The sequence below is a fragment of the Chrysochloris asiatica genome, unplaced genomic scaffold, assembly GCF_000296735.1.
Source record: "Chrysochloris asiatica unplaced genomic scaffold, ChrAsi1.0 scaffold00154, whole genome shotgun sequence".
Lineage (NCBI taxonomy): Eukaryota > Metazoa > Chordata > Mammalia > Afrosoricida > Chrysochloridae > Chrysochloris > Chrysochloris asiatica.
This window is the reverse complement of record NW_006408672.1, coordinates 1,528,691-1,548,946: the sequence shown is the minus strand read 5'-3', so window position 1 is coordinate 1,548,946 and position 20,256 is coordinate 1,528,691. Positions and strand designations below refer to the sequence as shown.

Here is a 20,256-nt window from a genome sequence, read left to right as displayed (position 1 = left end):
CCCCACCCCCAGTTCTTGATGTGGTAGCTTATTTCATTGATTTGTATGGCTTACCTTTATTATGATCAAATTAACATAGCAGATTTGAAGCATAGCTACCAAAACTTACACATTCATCTGATCTTGTGACCCAAGGAGTGTTTGCCTTTGGGTGGTGTCCATTTATGGTCTTGAATCACTTGTGTGCCTGCTGTGTTCCAGGCCCAGGCATAATGCTGGGGTACCAGAGGGTCCCCACCCCCACCAGCAGCCAACTTAACAGGAAAAATGAATAGATAAATCTGCCAATTTGGGCCTGCCTTGAGATAAGTGGAGCCTCCAGTGTTACATTTACAAACACGGACGAGCTTGCTTCAGGTTGCTTCCAAGCTCTGCACCAATTTGAACATGTAGAGGGGAGGGCAGTGGGTATGACCTTCCAGCACCACTCAGAACATCTTTGGGCTTTTGGTTGCCTCCTAAACTTATGGCATACTCCTTTGAAATATGCTCAGTGGATGTTTTTAACGTGTCAAAGAGGACGTAGTTGGTGAAAATTTTGGAGTCTCTGGAGTCAAATCTAATGAAAAGGTGACTGGTAACTGATGAAATTAGATAATTGAGCTCAGATAGCAACATTTTCATAGTCACATTTTTCAGGCTTTAGGGTATTTTCAACATGGTGAGGAGATGAAAGTTAATCTTTGGAAGCCACATTGCAAACTAACCTTTCAATATTGACTATCACATGTTATACACAGTGAAGTTTGCATCTCTTGGTTTTTGTGTATGTAATTAATATGTGTTTGTGATAGCATGCTATTTTTTTTCTTTACATGATTATACAACATATTTGGAAGTTTTAAGCCTGTGTTTTCTTTAGTCTGATAATGATTTGCATCCATGTACTGCACCTTACAGCAGATCCCGAGTGCCATCACTGGCACACTCAGCCCCCAGGGAATCGTGTTGCCTGCATCTGCCCTGCAACAGGGAAACGTAACCATGGCAACAGTGGCAGGTATGTGTGAAGTACTAATGAACAACTTATGCCTGGAAAAAGTCCTTTATAATTGAACTAAGAAATGTATAAATGTAATTTTTATTTGATGCCTTGGCATTCCTGATAAGCAGTACTGAAATCCCAAACTCTTTGAGTGCCTGTTTCTTGTTAATTCTCAATAACAAATATTTTATATGAGTTGTTTGGTTCTTACCAACGAAACATTGAAGGTGGGTGTAGAGTTTTGTAGAAGAGCTAAAACTGTGTGTTGTTGTTGTTGTTAAGTGCTGTCGAGTCAATTATAACCCACAGCGACCCTGTATAGAATTTCCAAGGGAGTGGCTGATGAGTTTGAACAACTGACTTTGATGTTCAAATCGACTTTGCAGGCCAACACATTAACCCACAGTGCCAAAGCAGGACACCAAAAGTACATAGCAAAGCTAATTGTAATTTTCATAGAACATATTTTACCAGTGTTTCTTACAGCATCTGGAAAATCTCAAGTTGTATCATTAATTGATGGCAATCACATAAACCTGCAGTCTTAGTTAAACATTTTTGTTAAACTCTATATGTTGTTGTTGTTAAGTGCCGTCAAGTCGGTTCCGACCCATAGCAACCCTGTATAGGGTTTCCAGGGAGCAGCTGGTGAGCTTGAACCGCCAACCTTACAGCTCAAACGGCTTTGCAGTCTTGGCTCATTAACCCACAGTGCCACGACCAGGACTCCAAACTCTATATAGCACAGCTCAATGAGAGCTGTTCCTTGGGATTCTGGGCCATCTGGGTTTGGAATATTTGTGTCATGCCTTATCCCCAAACCACATCACCTTTCAGATGGGCTCACATGCCCAGTCTTGGATGTTTGCTGGGATTCCTCTACCATAATTTTCCTCTACTCTATGAAGAAGGGGTGAAGGAAAAGAAGGAGGAAATGGAGTGGCAAAGCTGGAGAGAGGTGTGACTAGCCAAGGAGTTTGCCTGAGGTAGCTTAGATACCAGATACTAAAGGCATTGGATCAAAAAAAGTACTTTGTTATGATATAATTTTTAATCAGTTGAGCTTTCTTCTTCCTCTAGAATTTCCCTTTGTGGTATTTTGTCTTTTTTTTTTTTTCAAATGTAAATTTCTATCTCCTTTTTCCATCCCTCATTTCATTTTCATGGTGGTTTTGTTTTTGCAGTGTACTAGATGCAACAAGAAACTCTGGGATTCATCCCTTTCCTGTAATTGCTAGTGCTAACAAATGATGTGTCCACTGTAGGGAAAAGTAGAAAACAGAGGCAAGCAAGAGGAAGGAAATTCCCAAACCCACATAAATCAGTAGCTTCTTGTGTTAAGTAAAGAACTCCATGAGGTGTGGTATGTGGTGCCACACTAGTCATAGGCACTGATGTGCTCCTTGTCAAATGTTTTGTTTCAGTAATTGGTAGTGATGAGTTAAGTTGCAAATAGTATTGTCAGTCATGTGAAATGTTCAGATAGCTCCTCAAACTAGAGATTTTATTTCTTCCATCAGTGTATTGAAAAGAATGATTTATATAGTTACGACAGTAGCTTAAAAGTAATTTGGCTTGTTTCTGCTTTCTTTTTGAGGTGGCACAGTTTACCAGCCTGTCACAGTGGTCACTCCACAAGGTCAAGTAGTGACACAGGCGCTGTCGCCGGGGACAGTTAGGATCCAGAATTCACAGGTGTGTGCTCCATCTTTATAGGAGGTCTTCAGGGGTGTATGTGTGTGTGCGCGCACAGATGTGAGAAGTGCAAGTAGACCCAAACTTGCCATGTCCTCTTCATGATGGTCATGTATGTCAGGCTGATTGCCATACAGCAGTTTTCCCTTGCTCGAAATGTTAATGTTTTATATGCGTTGTTTGGTTCTTTCCATTTTTACTTTTCATCTCCCTCATTATAGAAGTTTACAGAGTTCAGAAACAAGAACACAGCCAACACTCCCCAGCAGCAACTACTATTGTTAAACATCTGTGTCTGCATTGGGTGGTGACTTTACCGTTGAGGGTCTGGAGACTGAAGGTCATATGAATGGGCCCTTTATTGGACCCACCTGGAGGCTCTCAAAGAGTCATTTTGGTGAGTTGTCCAATGGTTCCAGGCCCCACCCAGACCTCCAGGATGAGAATATGGGTGAGCACAGGCCTGTGTGCTTTGTTAAGCTTTCCAGGGCCATTTGATGTGCCTTTCCTGAGCCAAAGCTGGCTAGGGGCTAGTCCTAGATATGTTCTTGAACACTTCATTAACAAGCAAAAAACCTGAAGAAAAAAACTTTAAAGTAATGACTCTCAGTCTCCTTTTCATGTTGCCAGGTGTGGAGCCTTGCTCAGACTCAGAATCTCCTCCCTATACCCTTGTTGCAAGTGTCAAGCACCAAAAAAAGAGGGGAAGGGTTTCACATAATGAACCTCACCAGAAGAAGGCACAGGGCTGGAAAATCCTGGACCATGCCTATGGCCTGCCCTCTCTGAGTGCCTTAACAGTCAAATGAGGAGACTGAACGTGCACTGTCCAGCCCTTTACATTCTGGTATACACACACATATCTGTATATATTTGAGGTTCAAATCAGAAAGACAATGTTTATGTTATTCTTATTTTAAGAGCATTTCTTCATTCTTTATGTTAGTTTTTTGTCTTTGACCAGTACACTCTCTGTATCCTTGCTGAAAGCTTTAGGACTGTTGGCATTTTACTCAATAAGATACAGATAATAGGATTTGATATAAACAGACTAGTGATCACATCTGACATTATCACAGGTTTAGTTCTACAAAGTCTACAGAAGGCAAAGGGTGCTAATGCTGGGGAAGAAGGATTGGGACCTGCTGATGGAGTGGGGGGCTTCATGGATCATTTGAATGCTTGAGGGCTGGAATGTTAAGTGACTTCCTCCTGTTCATCTTCTTCCCTTTTGTCTCCCTCCAATCTCTCCTTCCTACTTCCCCCTCCTCCTTTTCCTCTTCAGCTTTTTGCATAAGTTTGAGTTCTTAACGTGCTTTAGATAATGAGAGATTTCTGAGTCTTTGTCTCAGAAACTATCAAGGTTGGCTTTATCAAGGAAATTGGTAGTTGTCCATTATGGGTCACAGTGCCACTTTTTCTTAGAGCACTCTGTCACAGGTGATTGTCATATCATTGTTGTTGTTAAGTGCCATGGAGTCGGTTCCGACTCATAGCGACCCTGCACAGGGTTTCCGAGGCTGTAAATCTTCACGGGAGCAGAATGCCTCATCTTTCTCCCGCGGAACCACTGGTAGTTTTGAACTGCTGACCTTGCGGTTCACAGCCCGATTCGTAACCACTACGCTACCAGAGCTCATTACTAGTAGTAATTGTGAGAGTGGTGGTGGTGGTAGTAGTGGCAGTGAACGTGTGGGTGGTGAAGGTGACATTGGAGAGTAGTGGAGATGTGGATGGAGGTAGGGAGGCTGGTGGTGGTCGTGCCTTGAATGGAGTCATATAAACCCTTGTAGCCTGGGTCCTATATCGTTTCTCAACCTGCTGTACAGGGTGGATCCCTGTCTAGGGACTGACCAGGTCACATGGACTCACATGGTCTAGGGTGCATCCATGGGAGTAGTTTTCACCCAGCATTGTCATGCTCCTCCAGGAGAGAACCATGTATGGCAGGGGTGGGAAACCTTTTTCTGCCAAGGGCCATTTAAATGTTTATAACATCATTTGCGGGCCAAACAAAATTACCAACTTAAAATTTAGCCTGCTATATTTGGTCAGTCTTTTAATTAACTCATCTCTAATGTGATGGCTCAGAGAATATCAGAAAGATGTTTGCCTGTGCTTTATTGACTACGCAAAGGCTTTCGATTGTGTGGATCATGACAAGCTATGGACAACATTGTGAAGTATGAGCATTCCAGAACACTTAATTGTGCTCATGAGGAATCTGTACTTGGCCAAGAAGCAGTTGTTCAAACAGAACATGGGAACACTGAATGTTTTAAAATTAAGAAAGGTGTGCGACAGGTTTGTATTCTTTCACGATATTTATTCAACCTGTATGCTGAGCAAATAATCTGAGAAGCTGGGTTCTATGAAGAAAAATGTGGCATCAGGATTGGAGGAAGACTCATTAACAACCTGCGATAATACAGATGATACAACCTTGCTTGCTGAAAGTGAAGAGGACTTAAAACATTTACTGATGAAGATCAAAGAGCACATCCTTCAGTTAGGATTACATCTCAATAAAGAAAACAAAAATCCTTACCACTGGACCAATAAAAAACATTTTTATCAATGGAGAAAAGATTGAAGTTGTCAAGGACTTCAGTCTTCTTGGATCAACCATCAACACTCAAGGAAGCAGCAGTCTAGAAATCAAGCAATGGATTGCATTAGGCAAATCTGCTGCACAAGACCTTTTGAAAGTGTTGAAGAACAAAGATGTCAGCTTAAAGACTAAGGTGTGCCTGACCCAAGCCATGGTATTTTCAGTAACGTTATATGCATACAAAAGCTGGACAGACCATAGAAGAATTGATGCTTTTGAGTTATGGTGTTGGAGGAGAATATTGAAAGTGCCATGAGCTGCTGACAGAACCAATAGATCTGTTTTGGAAGAAGTGCAGCCAGAATAGAATGCTCCTTGGAGGCCAACATGGCCAAACTTCGTCTCTCATACTTTGGACATATTGTCAGGAAAGACCAGTTGCTGGAGGAGGATATCATATTTGGCAAGGTGTAGGGTCAGAGAAAAAGAGGAAGACCCCCAATGAGATGGATTGGCCAAGAGGCAGCATTGATGGACTCAAGCGTGGCAACAGTAGTGATGTTGGCCCAGATCGGGCAGTGTTTTGTTCTGCTGTGCATAGGGTTGCTATGAGTCGGTATCGACTCGATGGCACCTAACAACAACAGCAATGTGATGGCTGGGACTGCAGTTGGCTTGGCAGAGTCAAACCAAATGACCCCTAATCTATGACAACTTTACTAAAAAGTCTCATTCTACTTGTAGTATAATCCATTAAAATTTGGAGAGGATGAGATTTCATTGATTTTCTTTCCCTCCATTCCTTTCCCAGTGGTCTTATTTATACAATTGTTACATGTATATTTTAGTTTTGTGCTATGGGTTGGGCCTCCTTTTTACTGTTTGCAATAATTTAATCTTGTTATCACATTGATACATGTTATAACTCAAAATAGCAAATAGAAGCAAAATGTTATGATAAATTATAACCACTCTCTGTTCTACCTTTCATATACCCTTCCGCTCCTATGAGGCAACCAGTCTCAAATAGTTTAGCCTTTTCTTCTGCTGGTTGTGCCCATGTTTCTAAGTATAAATGTTGTTGTTGTTGTTGTTGTTAAGCACTGTCAAGTGGATTCTGACTCACAGAGACCTCATATGACAGAATAGAATTGCCCCATGTGGCTTTCTAAGCTGTAATGTATATAAGTACAGATCACCAATTCTTTTCCTTTTCATATAGAAATGTGCTTATGAGCTAGTCTTTTCTCAGTAACTTGAGGGAGTTGCTATCGTTAGTGGCTACTGAAGTAGTCAGCCTTAGCCTCTCTGCCTTTTAATCCCTTTTTGTCTGCTTTTTGGTTTTCTTATTTCTTTCCTCTCTGTTGAATGTGTATGCCCTAAAGTTAATGCTGCTATCTAGCTTTCCTTGCCATGCGTATTTGTTGCTTGGCAAGGAAAATCTGTAAGAGGCTAAGAACTCAAAGGTTGTCACATACTTCCTTAAAGGAAACACGGGTCAAAGTACCCAGTAAATGGCAGGACCAGGGAATGCACTTGTCTGCTTTAAGGCCCTGGCCTCTGCAGTGCCCCAAGGCCATCCTTTTCCATCAGCCTCCAGGTAGGGGTGTCTGTCTGCTGGAGGCACTGATGTAAGAGGTTATAATACTGAAAGGAAACCTGTCCTTGGGAAGCTGGCCTGTAAAAGACATTGGCATATATAACATAAATGTGGTCAGTTAATTATTCCTGAGGTGCTTGTCACTATTTCCAGCTCAAGTCAAAAGCTAATTGGATATGTTGTGATGCTCTTTTGCTTTCAAATGGTATTTTTTTGTTGTTTAACAGCTTCAGCTACAATTAAATCAGGATCTCAGCATCCTACATCCAGATGACGGCTCATCTAAGAATAAGCGTGGTGTCCTGCCAAAGCATGCCACAAATGTGATGCGGTCGTGGCTTTTCCAGCACATTGGGGTAAGAGCATTACAAGTGGCTGGTGAGAACCTGTGGTAAGGTCTCTCTTGGGCTTGTGCATCGCAGGAGATTTTTCTTTAGATGGACCTGCAGACCCCATCTTAGCACTAGCATATTGTTGTAGGTCCATAGCATGAGTAGCATGGATATGTGTCTCAAGAAACTTGAAACATTACAAGAGAGAACACTAGTGAACAGGGTAGGAGCAGTTCCTGTTAACTGTATAAACAAATGTGAGAGAAACTCTGGTGTAAGTAGGTAGGTAGTAGTAGAAATAGAAATGATACATTTGACCAAAGTCTTGAAAATATTGGTAAGAAAGGCAGCTGCAGTGGCTTTAAATTGACATAGATAGAAATGAGTATGTTGATGGGCATCACGTGGTTTGATAACTTGAAACTTCTTTTGACCCAGAAAGTCACACCAATTATTGGTTCAGTGGGTATGCCAATGTGTACCTGTTTCCCTACTTGGGCTGTAAGCTGCTCATGGAGGAGTCATCTCCGGAGGGCAATGATAGCTCCGGACTGCAAACATACTAACTTGGGTGTGGGGAGCAAGCATTGTCACTTCCATCCCTGGTCCCTGTGTGATGGCAGGGTCAGAATGAACATCTCAGCTCTCTGGGGAGGAGGGTATGGTGAAGCCCAGGCAAGCTGCCTACTAGTTACAATCTATGCCTGTGAAGGGGAAGACAGAAGACCAAGGGACATCTGTGCTGAGACCCAAGAGGCCACTTTCATGGTTAAAGTCTCTCCTGATGACCACTTTCTTTATCCCTATTGTACGACTGTCCATCAGGCACCTCTGTCTCCACCACCTGTTCTCCTGGGAATTCATGGGGTTGCTCACTCCTCAGCAGGCAGCTCAGCCATGTGGCCAGCCACCCCCAAGCTGGCAAGTGGACCTTTCTTTTTGAGTCATGCCTGAGACTTGCCTCTCCTCATGTCTTCTCCTGGCGCCACAGTCGCTTCTTAACTGGTATCGCCATCTATTCCTTTCCTCTGTTGTGCTGTGCCATCTCTCAAGTCCAGACCTGTGTGAGGTGAGGACTGGAGTGTGTCAGTCTCTCTCTTCCTTTGGGCTGCCCATTCCAGTTGTCTTGTGGCCCTCAAGGTGCTAGCCCTTGCCCAGTGTTAGACGGGTCCTTCCCTCCAAGTGGAGCTGGGTCAGAGCATGACTATGGGCAGTCCATACTGGCAGGGGAAGTGACACAGCAGTGCAGGTGAGGGGAAGGCACCCACACCAAGGCCCCATGCACCTCTCCTGAGCACTAGACCCCTTCCTTCCCAGCTTCTCCCCTCTCCCTGCTCCTTGTTCTTTCCTCACCACATCACCAGTTAAGGTAGGCAGCAGTAGAGGCTAAGAAAAAGAAGAGTGTTCTCCCTGAGCCACGGTGACCATCTTACACATATGTCCTGAAGAGACAATTCACTGAGAGACAAAACATTGTGTATTTAATAGTAGAGACTGAACTGGACTTTAGATGAGGACCTCTGAGTTTGAGGGAATGCTAGAATATCAGACCGCTATCTAAAGTGGTAGATGAGAGCTGCCCGCACTAGGCCACTAGGAAATGGTATTAAGTGACACAAGGGGAACACAGATATAGTCAGAGATAGGAGTGTTACAGCCAAGGAGTGCGTGTTAACAAAGGGCCTTACTCAGCACAAGTAAGCAGTGAGACTGGTGAGCCTGTTACCGTTCCCTTCCCTTTAATGTCTTAATAAGTTGCAAAACAATAAACCTTGCTCATGAGGGTCTGTTACAATGCCTTATTTTTTTCTGTAAAGCCTTTTCTATTTCTTCTTGACCTCATTTCTTTGAAATAATATCCCGCTTGTATTTTTCCTAATGCTCTTTGTTGTTAAGTGCCTTAGAGCAACTCTGTATAGGGTTTCTGAGGAGCAGCTGATGGGTTTGAACTGCTGACCTTGTGGTTCTGTCCATTGCTGATCCTACAGTGCCACACCAGGAGTCCTGTAAGGGAAAGGAACAATGCTTCTATTTCCATAGGCTCTAGCTTGGAGCCACACATTTATCTATGGAATCAGATTGAATTCCAATTTGGAGGGAAGACGAAGATTGCTGCTGAGAGAAATCCAGCTTTACCATGGTAACATGCAACAACTTTTCCAAAACATACTGAATGTTCACTTTAAAGACAAAAAACATGTAAATTTGCACCTCCTTATTTTGCCAGGCACCCTGGGCGTTATTAAGCAAATGGCTGCTAATTGAACCTGCAAGCCTCTCAGTAAGAGAAAGATATGATAGTATGCTGCCATACAGACAGCCTCAGAAACCCTATGGAGCAGTTCTACTCTGTCCTGTAGGATTGCTGTGGAATTAAAAGGATGGCAACAGGCTCATTCTGCCAGTACAGGGCCCAGCTAGTCGAAGACAAGAAAGTTCAGTATGTGTGGATATTTGAGTCAATGTCTTACTACTGTCTACATATGTAGACAGCAATGTAAATCTTGGAAAATTACTTACTGTCATAGATAGACGTTGTTTTCCTTTGGTAGTATTTTGAATGTTGTATAAAAGAGAGAATAGCATATGGATACCCTGCCCCAGCCTCTGGCATGGCTGCTCACTGACAGCCACACTAATCCATCAGAGACTTGTTCCAGAGAGCACAGCCCTCCCAGGTCAGTGTATTGTCAGTGATAGGAATGTGTCATCCCCCACACCCCGTGACAACCAGGACCAACTGCCTGGTGTAGGATGGGGGATGTTTGCAAACTCTCTGTACCATAGTATCCTCATCTGTGAACTAATGCCAACAGCATCTGCCTCAGGAGGTGACAGGAATCAGTGGGCTGGTAGAGGTTTCAAGGATGGTGGGGGGAGGGGCGCTCATCAATTTGAAGTGGATGCTGATTGTTGATAAATTATACCTAAGTAAAGTATGTGCTTATTGTTGTTAAGTGCTGTCAGTGGGTTCCTGTGTAGGGATTCCAAGGAGCAGCTGATGGGTTTGAACCACCGACTTGCAGTTAACAATCCAGTGCTTATCCTGTTGCGCCATACCAGAACACTCAGACCAGAAACTGACACAGTCAGCCCTCTAAGGTTGGCTGATCTCATCTCAGCCTTAACAGTTCCTGCAACATTAGTATGTTCTGGGGTGGCTCGTAGAATATTTCTTTCTGTTTGAAGCATTTCTTAAATAAAGACTAAAATTGGGTTTCTGATAAATCTCTGTTGATGCATACTTGTGATTACTTGTAGGCTTCCATTTTACCTTCTTGCAAAATGGAAGCTCATAACTACCTTTCTTTTTCTTTTTAGCACCCCTACCCTACAGAGGATGAGAAAAAACAGATTGCTGCTCAGACAAATCTGACACTACTACAGGTTAATAACTGGTAAGACGCCCAGCACTTGGAAATCCTGCCCATTGGTAGTGCAGTAGGGAGCACGTGGAACACTGATAGTAATCATCTTAATTTTTTACTCAAATACCACAAGTGGGTGCTTTTAGCAAACATTTATTTACTCACAGTTTAGGAAGCTTGAAGTCCAAGTTCAGGGCACTAGCTCTGGGTGAAGGTCCTTTGTCTCATTACAGCTTCGGATCCTTAACGCCTTGGTGATCTGTTGTGGCGTCCTTCTTCCCCCACCTCTGTTTGTGCTTCCTTTCGTACTCTGCTCTCTTAATCTCAGAAGATTGATTTGAGACACCCCCTACGTGAATGGCTCATTAACATAACAAAGAATCCCATTTTCAAATGGGGTAATAGCCACAGAATTTGGGTTTACAACACATTTTGGGGGGACACAATTCAATCTGTATCATTAAAAGTGAAACTTAGTGGAAAACATGAGTTCTTTTAACTAGCAACAATTCTGTTAAAGTGTATTGGAGTTGGTGCCAAGATGCCTAAGAACAAATCAAAACATACTTTCTATTTTCATTTTCCATGTGGGCTTTTCAACAGCATGCTGTTTGCCTGCCTAGGAAGGTTTCTGTGTCTTTTTACTGCCCCTGGGCCCCCATAGTCAGGCAAACAAACATGTGATGTCTTTGTGGATGAGCATCTTGGTAGTGAGCTGGGAACTCAATGGCTTGTCTTCTGGTGTATGTCACTTTTTTTTTTCCAACTAAAATGGAGGGGGCAGTGCTGAGGCCTCTTTCCAGCAGGGCTTGGAAGCCTAAGGGAAAAATGCCCAGGGGACAGTCACTCCCTGTATAAACATGCAGGTCTAGTGCTGGAGACCCACATGGTTGTGGACTCCTGGATCATGACCACTTACAAGAGTTTATAGACATTTCTAACTAACATTAAGGTTTAGAGATGGATCTACACTTTGCTCTTTAGTCATTTGTCTCACTTTAATATTTATTTTAACTATTTAAAATGCCAGTGTTGCAGGTGGAGTAAGCTCCAATACAAATGATAAAATCTTCTGACTTAAGTCATTACAAATATAGAAATACACTTTGGCATTGAATTAAATATGTCTACTACATTTCAACTCCTTTTTAATTTGAGCAGCAATACTGTCTGTCTTAGTTGTCTAGTGCTGTTATAACAGAAATACCCCAAGTGGAGAGATTTCTTCTCTCCCAGTTTAAGAAACTAGAAGTCCAAATTCAGGGTGCCAGCTCTAGAAGGCTTTCTCTGTGTCATCTGGGGAGGATGGTCCTTATCTCCTTTCAACAGCTCTGGGCCCAGTGTCTCTTGGAGAGCTCCTTGTGTATTGACATCAGCCTTCCCTGGGTCTAGGAAGTTCTCAATGTAGGGAACCCCAGTCCAAAGGACACACGCTCCACTCCCAGCTCTTTGTTCTTGGTGGTAGTCAGATTTACCCCTATTTCTGATCACCTCTCTTTCCTTTTATCTCTTGGGAAATAAAAGGCAAGGTAGACCACACCCTAGGAAACTCCCTCATATCGGATCAAGGCTGTGACTTGAGTAAGATTGTCGTAGCCTGTCCTAATCCCCTTCCAGCTGGTTGGCTGATCATTACATCATGGGTGATGATTTCATCATTACACGCTGCCGGAATGCATCATTATATAACTGCCAAAGCCATAAAGAATCATGGCCTAGTCAATTTGACATATATTTTTGAGGGAGACTATTCAATCCATAGGAGTCCTTGTGTGGCGCTGTGAGTTAATACACTAAACTGCAAGGTCAGTTTGAAACCGCAAAGTTGGCTGTTCAAGCTCCCCAGCCACTCCTGTGAAACCCTACACAGGGTCACTGTGAGGTGGAACTGTCTCTACTGCACTTAGCATTCAATCCATAACACTGTAATGTGCTAACAGATATTTGCTGTTATGTTGTTTGTAATATATTGAGCATGTCCTTGGATGTTTTCATGTAGTTTTATGCTAATACTTAATATTTTGGTTTAATCAGAATAGTGTTTGATTGATTTGATTGGGGGTTGAATGTTAGACACAGAGGGATGTCTTTGGTCATTCTTATGCCAACATTCAGTATTGTCCTTATCTTTCTTTGCTTATGACATCCCTGTATTCCCTGAGTTGTCCCTTATTGTTAACAAAATTGCCTAAAAAATTTAACGTCAACTTTTAATTAAAAAAATTAATAATTATTTAATCACTTTTTAAATTTTGTAGCTACTTTTGTGACTTTTTTTTTCCTTTTGTATTCTCAAAAATTACAGCTTGGAATGAGCTTATGCCTTTGCCTTATTGTTGTAAGTGCTGTCAAGTCCATTTCAACTCATAGCAACCATGTGTAGGGTTTCCAGGGTTTGAACTGCTGACCTTGCCTTCCAAACTCCAGTTGGTGGGAGATTGAGCCACTTTTTTCTCCCAGAGATTTGTTTTCCAGGGCAAACCTGTTGCTCTATGGGTCAAACATTAACGCTACATGAAACATTGTGTGATATTCATTTAGTTCGTTTATATTATGAGAATGTGACCAAGTGAAAGACATACTTGAATCGGAGAACTTTAAACTTGACTCAGTCCTAGTCCTGGATCTTCCCTTTGCAGAGGTGGGCACTAGGGATGAGAGATGTTATCAAACTAGAGTAGAACCTGAGTCTGAAGCAGTGCTTCCATCTCCACTGTTCCATGAGCAGGGCTGCCCACCCAGTGATCCGCGAAGGCCCAGCTTTTAAGAGTTTAGCAAGAGGTTAGCTGGTTTATCACACTGCTGAACACCAAACAGAGAAATCACTTCTGCTGCTGTGTTAGTATAGCTCTTTCTTCACTGATTTAGGGATAATGTATGAATATGAATAGGTTTTGACTTGATGGAGCTTTTATGGGATGCCTTGTTTCCTTCCATTGCAATTTCATTTGTGTAGCAAAGCAGCCATCTGGTGTGGGTTGAGCAGGTACAGTAAGCGTGCACATCTTGAACTTTATCTGCTGCTACTGTAGCTGCAGGAGCATTTGGACCTCCCTTGTTGCCTTTTGCCTTCCCTCACTTCCCCACAATCAAAGGCAACAGCTGGGGACAAGGGAGGGATAGAAACGGAAGAAAGCAGTCTTTTATCTCAACATATTATAGAGCTATCATCCACATTTATATGGAGTGCTGTAAGATAAGCTCTGGACTGAAAGGTCAGTGGTTCAAGCCCACCAGCTGTTCTTTGGATATCCTATACAGGGTTGCTATGAGTCAGAACCAACTCAAGGGCACTTAACAACAACAACAACAATGTTCAGGCTAAGCTGCTAGCTTGTCCATTTTGCTGCTGTCTTTGTTATGTGGGTTGTTATTACAGGAGTGGGTTCTTAGGCTTTAAAAGTGGCTAAAATCAATGAAGAATCTCATCACTGTCAGGAGCCAGGTACACCTGATGCTAACAAGGTATTTGGGTCAGTTGAGTAACTTAAAACTTGGGTCTCCAAGATATAGTTCATCATTTGGAATTTTTTCTGAGAAGGTAAACTCCTTAACTCAGATCCTGCTTTGGGGTGGACCCACCTGGAGGTAGCCCTCAGATATTGCCCTGATTGGCTCTGACATACCCTGATGGAGCTTTTCAGATTACTGCCATTTGCTTAAATGTTCCCATCAGACATTATGAGACTGCATATGGTTTTGCTGTTTTAATGTGTTTCTCTTTAGAAGCATCTAAGGGATTTGTTGTTAAGTGCCATCAAGTTGGTTCCAAACTCATAGCAACCCTGTTTAGGGTTTCCAAGTAGCAACTGGTGGTGGCTTTGAACCACCAGCTGTGCAGTTAGCAGTTCAGTGCTTGTCCTATAGCTTCACACCAAGACTCCACAAGGAATTTGCAGTCATGGAATAAATAAGTTGAAGTTAAAAAAACGTACATGAAGCAGTTAGTCTTATTGAAAAGATTGTGTCTTTTGTTTTTCTGGGCAGTTAGTTATATGCTTGTCATTACTCTCAAATACAAATTATACTCAAGAATTCGAGTTATCCATGTTATTTATTAAGAAACTTGTTTGTTGATAAGGCAGGGGGCCTTTGAAAAGGTGTTTTATTGTAAACTTGCCCTTTGTTGGTGCTTAGGTTCATCAATGCTAGACGAAGGATTCTTCAGCCAATGTTGGACTCCAGCTGTTCAGAAACTCCAAAAACAAAGAAAAAAACTGCTCAGAACCGACCAGTTCAGAGGTTCTGGCCCGACTCCATTGCATCAGGAGTTGCCCAGGCAGCGCCGAATGAGCTCACCATGTCAGAAGGTATGGGCAAGGGCCCACAGGGCCAAGTGACCTAATTTCAGGGTACACCTCATGTCACATAGTGAAGGGCACATGTCACATCACATGGTGAGAAAGGGTATGTCTCATAGTGAAAGTGCACAGGTGGAATATTTCCTGACCTTCCCCCTCCTTCCAGAACACCAGTTATACATACTTGGGTACTTAAGGTTTTCACACAGTTTACAAGGCCAGCTCTCATTTTTTAAGATTCTTCTCTGTCTGTGTTTCATCATATTGAATAGCTTTGATAGTTGTGTTTTCAATTTCACTTATCTTTTTTCCTTCAATGTTTAATCCTCTTTTAATACCATCAGATTTTTTTTTTTCATCTTAGACATGATTTTCATCTCTAGAAATTCCATTTGGGTTTGTCTTACATGTTTCTTTAGGCTACTTTAAATTGTTGAACATATTAGGATATGGTTATAATAACTGCCTTATGTCCTTTGCTGTTAATTCTAACATCTCTCTCTGTCTGGGTTAGTTTCAGTTGACTGATTTTTTTCTTCTTCCGTATGGGTTATGTTTTCCTGCTTCTCTCTATGCCTGATTAATCCTTGATTAACATTGTGGGTTACCAAGTCATACTGCTGAGTATTTTTGTATTCCTGTGAGTCTTTTTGTGCTTTTTCTGGGATGCTGGTAAATGACTTGGAAACCATTTGGTCCTTTTGGGGTCTGACTTTTATGATTTGTTACATTGGTTCACAGCAGTGCTCACTCTGGGGTGGATACTTTCCCAGAGCCTAGTCAAGACTTTCAGAACCCTCCCCTACACCCCTCCACAACTTAAGAATTTTTCTGAATAGTCGTGTGAGCATCGGGCAGTGTTCCCTCAATCCTCTTAGATGTTTTCCTGCCCACCATAGGTCGTTTCCTTACATACACTCGTGTTGATGATCCGTTCTGATTCTCACAAGACCTGGTGGCGACCTTTCCAGGGTCCTGGCCCTGATATGAACATCCACTCATTTTGTTTCCATTTCAGCGTTCTGAGCTGTGCTCAATTTTCTCAAATACTACATTGGCTTCTTCATTTGGGTTGTGAGATGTAGTGATTTGTATCTATATTTAAATAAGTTATATTTTCAGTATTTGTTTTCTCCAATAATTTTTTTAAAAGGCGTTATTTTTTCTCTTCCTCTCTTTAAAAAGGCAATGTTTGTTGATTGGGGAAAGGTGTTCAGACAAGAATGGCCAGTGAAATGTAAATCCTGACCTCTAGTCACTACTATTAGTGTCCACAATGTGCTTCCAGTGGAACTCTACAGAGACATGAGTGAATGAATATTTACCAGTAGCAAGCATACAAGCTGTCTCCTTTCATCACATTCGTATGTTTTCAAGAATGTTACCAATTAGCATACAGAACTACTGCACTGTGCTTGAATAGCTGCAGTATTCCATTGCAACATGTATTTAATCTGTGTCCTGTTCATGGTGATTTTTAATCATTTGCTGCCACACATTGTTGCCATTTTTTGTAAGTTTGCAAGTAATCATGTGCTTTGGGAGGAGGGGCAAGGAGAGAGTTGATTTCATTTGTTTTTAGTTTGAACTATTCTTTTACTAATTTCTGATTTTATTGCATTATAGTTTGATTTTGTTCTTGTTAGAATTTCCTAAAATTCTTGACATCTAGTCTATTTTCGTGAAGATTGCTAAAAGACTGTATATTCTGCTTCCTGAGTACAGTGGTCTCTATCACAGTTGTTGTTGAGTGCTGTCAAGTCGATTCTGACCCATGGCGACCCTGTATAGGGTTTCCAAGGAGTAGCTGGTGAGCTTGAACCACAGACCTTGCAGTTCAAACGACTTTGCAGTCTGATGCATTAGCCCACAGCACCACACCAGGACTCCACTAAGCCTTACTTAATCCTCATTTCATTAATTCTTGACCTACTTTCTGAGAAGGTTGTCTTTGCCTTCCATTATATTAGCATTTATGCTTGTGTTTCTACTTTCACCTTCTGTTGTTTACAAGCTTTATTGTGAAATACATAATGATTTATGACTTAATTGGTGGGAAATTTCCATCTTTGTCCTTTTAATGCTTGTCATCTGGCGTTCCATTCTGTCTAAGATTCTCCCTCTGTGTTAACATTTCCTGGCATATCCCCCCCCAATCTTTTATTTTTAACCAAGATTCTTGAATTCATCAATCATTTAGTTTGGAGTCTTTTTCTATATAACAACTTTTATTAAATTTTTAACCCAAATCTTGAGGTCACTGAGCTAATAGAATTTGATCCTTTCACAAGAATTGTAATTTATCACCTCCCCTTCACCCATCCCATATTTTCTACTTATGCTATTATGGTAAAAAAAAAAAAAACACCATACAAGTTTTTTTTGGTTTTTTTAATGTTATTGTGATTTATGTGATAGTTTACATGGGAGAACATTATTAGCTTATCGTATATATCGTTTCATTGCCATGGTTACAATCCCCTCCATGCATCATCAACAAGTTTTGACCATATCTGGTTGAGGCCCATCCCTCAGATCAGTGTCATCTGAGCCCCTCCCACATCTCTGACAGTCCCAGGTATCTCTCCTCTCTAACAGGTCCTCTCAATCATACCCACAAGCCAGCTGCATGAGTGGATCTGAGGAGCACAGGTTGGATTCTGAACAAAGAAACAGAAGATGCCAAGTTGATCCAATAAGACTTATCAGGGCACTTATACACAAGTCTACACCAAGATTCTTGCAACAAATAGAGGCAGAAAGAGTCAGGTTGATTAGATTGAACTTTACTATGGAGCTTACAGATAAAGGCACCAAAATCCTCATGACAGACAGTGACATAGAGGTCTGTGAGAAGCATTGTCTGTACTGACAAACGCTCAAACAATCCAATCTGTACTCATTTTAGCAAGAGTGAGGTTTTCTTTATTCGATTTTGCAAAATCAGGCATAGACAAGGGCAGATGCGCCACATGCCCTGCCACAAATGGTTTTTATGTTGTTGCTATGTGCCGTGGAGTCGGTTCCAACTCATAGCGACCCTGTACAGGGTTTCCAAGGCTGTAAATCTGTATGAGAACAGGAAGCTTCATCTTTCTCCCACAACACAGGTGGTAGTTTTGAACTGCTGACCTTGTGGTTCGCAGCCCAATTCGTAACCACTCAGCTACCAGAGCTCCTTCAAATGGTTTTTATACTTGTCTCCAGAAAGCCCCTCCTTCAGTTCCAGTTCCCCATATACATTTCTATGGCATGTCCCATTTTCCCTCCCCGCCATTGTCTTAATGGCTGTATTCATATTTAAATTTCCTAGTCCTGGAACAGCCAGGTTACATATCCCTCTCTTGTAAGTAAATCAACAATCTGTTTGTCAGGCCTAGCAATCACATGAATTCCTGAAGATGGACCCCGCCCACCAGAGTGATTTTTCACAGGTGCAGTGGGCTAAGACCCTCTCCCTGTGTTGGGCAGAGTCTGACCCAACAGTCCGCGTCCATTCATTTGGCCTTCCTGCTGGTTGAGAAGGTTGATTGTCCTCTCTTTGATTTTGTGGTAGATGTTAGGAGCCACTCTTGCACATGTGGTGCTTTTAGCAGTGCATCTAACCAGTGTCAGTCTCCTCTCCCTAAAGAAAGGGAGTGCTTCCTACCTATCACCAGCAGAGCACTGTTCTGAGACACTCATAGTACTGAACTTGGAACTCACAGCATTACTTCTTGTGGTCAAGTTGGCATGAGAAACCGTTTGCCCAAAACCAAACCAGGAGTGATGCAAGATGGGGATTAGCACATTCCAAGGTTTTCGTTCTTGTCCTTTCTAACTCTATTTATCTGCTTTATTTTCCTTTTTACTATGTTTCCCTTTTATTGTCATCTTGTATGTCTTTCTCCTGTGTTCTTTGGTTTCTTTGTTCTCCTTGAACTGCTTGCTTTTTGCCCTGGGGTTTTTTAAGTATGTATACCTCGTTTCCACTGAAACCTAGTTAGACCTAGACCTTGTTCCCATGGGCTGAGCTTTGTCTGAGGCAAATCCCTCCTGAGCATCTTGATGATAGGTCAGAGAAGCAGGCATCACTGGTTGAGTGCTGTCATGTTTTCTCTCTGCAAGAACACATGCCAATAAAAACAACTCTGTATTCTGCCAGGAGCAGTCGTCACAATCACGGCACCAGTGAACATGAATGTGGACAGCCTCCAGTCTCTGACCTCGGACGGGGCCACCCTTGCAGTGCAACAGGTCATGATGGCAGGCCAGAGCGAGGATGAGTCTGTGGACAGCACGGAGGATGATGGGAGCGAGCTCACTACCACCCACATCAGCGGGCTGGTCTTGGAGAACAGCGACTCCCTGCAGTAGGGCAGGAGGGGGCACCGCAGCCAGGACAAGGAGCTGACTCACCTGACTTTTTATAGTTTGCACAGCAAACATTTTACACAAGTTTTATTTCTAATATGTTTTATATGTAGATATAGAAGAGTGCACTTTTGTATTTCATAGTAAGCTTAAAGAGTGTCTTTGCTGGTGCAGCGACTTCTTTCAAATGTGTGTGTATGAATGTGAGTGCGTGCGTGCGTGCGTGCGTGAGTGTGTGTGTGTGTTTAATTTTAAGAAAATACATGAAAGATTTAACTCTAGCGGTGAATGAGACACCCTGGGCTCTGATTAGATTAAGGAAGAGTGCTGCCACATCCAACAGTTTTGCCACCCGGCCTGGGCCCTTGCTGACCACAGTCCTCCAGCCGGGCTGACCTGGGTGCCCATGTGTTTGAAAGAAGCTCTTGCACATGAACTGCCAGCGTGAGGTGGACGGCATCCCAGAAACAAACAGCGCACGAGCTCATGGGGAATGGATGGCAGTTGGCATAAGTTTAATTTCTCTTGCATTCACTGAGCCTGTTTCCTTTGCTATATATGAAAAGAAACGCCTATTTTTACCTTGCTGGAATTATTGGATAAAAAGCTATTTTTGTAAATTCATTATGAATTGGATTATGACTATATTGAGGATAAAATTTCTAGAGAAGCAACACTACATGTGTAGTACTTCAATTTGGGATGTTCTGCATAGTACTTCAAATTGGACCAAATTCAATGGACCTGCCTAAAGTTAGCTAGCATTCCACAGTTCTCTGCTGTCCCTGGGCAGTAATTTGCATTTACTGCCAAAAAAGAAACAACTCTTGGATGCAGTCGCAGTTTCTCCCAATTTCAGTTTGTATGCAGTGCTCAGATTGTGACTTTCACTTGTTCTAAATATGTATCTAAAGGTATTTGCTAATAGGACTTCAGGTAAGGTAAGTGAAAATGGTAGCCAGTAACCAGTTATAAAAGCTCTTACCATTCATAATCTTTCCATCTAATTTAAATCTGACCACAGTTAAATGGTATTCTTTACCATTTAGTAGCTGTGCATTGTTTTAGAAT

At 42.2% G+C, this 20,256-nt stretch overlaps 1 protein-coding gene across 2 annotated transcripts in view; it reads left to right on the top strand.

The window, feature by feature from the left end:
• Positions 1–19,446, top strand: part of PKNOX1 (PBX/knotted 1 homeobox 1) — a 101,594-nt gene extending 82,148 nt beyond the window's left edge. The window contains exons 4-9 of one of the 2 annotated variants that reach the window (XM_006870821.1): positions 901–1,000; positions 2,583–2,680; positions 7,059–7,187; positions 10,485–10,561; positions 14,669–14,841; positions 18,977–19,446. In XM_006870821.1, the coding sequence (XP_006870883.1) occupies positions 901–1,000; positions 2,583–2,680; positions 7,059–7,187; positions 10,485–10,561; positions 14,669–14,841; positions 18,977–19,188 (789 nt within the window). In that variant the 3' untranslated portion in view covers positions 19,189–19,446. The remainder of the gene's footprint in view (positions 1–900; positions 1,001–2,582; positions 2,681–7,058; positions 7,188–10,484; positions 10,562–14,668; positions 14,842–18,976) is intronic. The other variant, XM_006870820.1, reaches the window with a different exon arrangement.
• Positions 19,447–20,256: the final 810 nt, after the last annotated feature.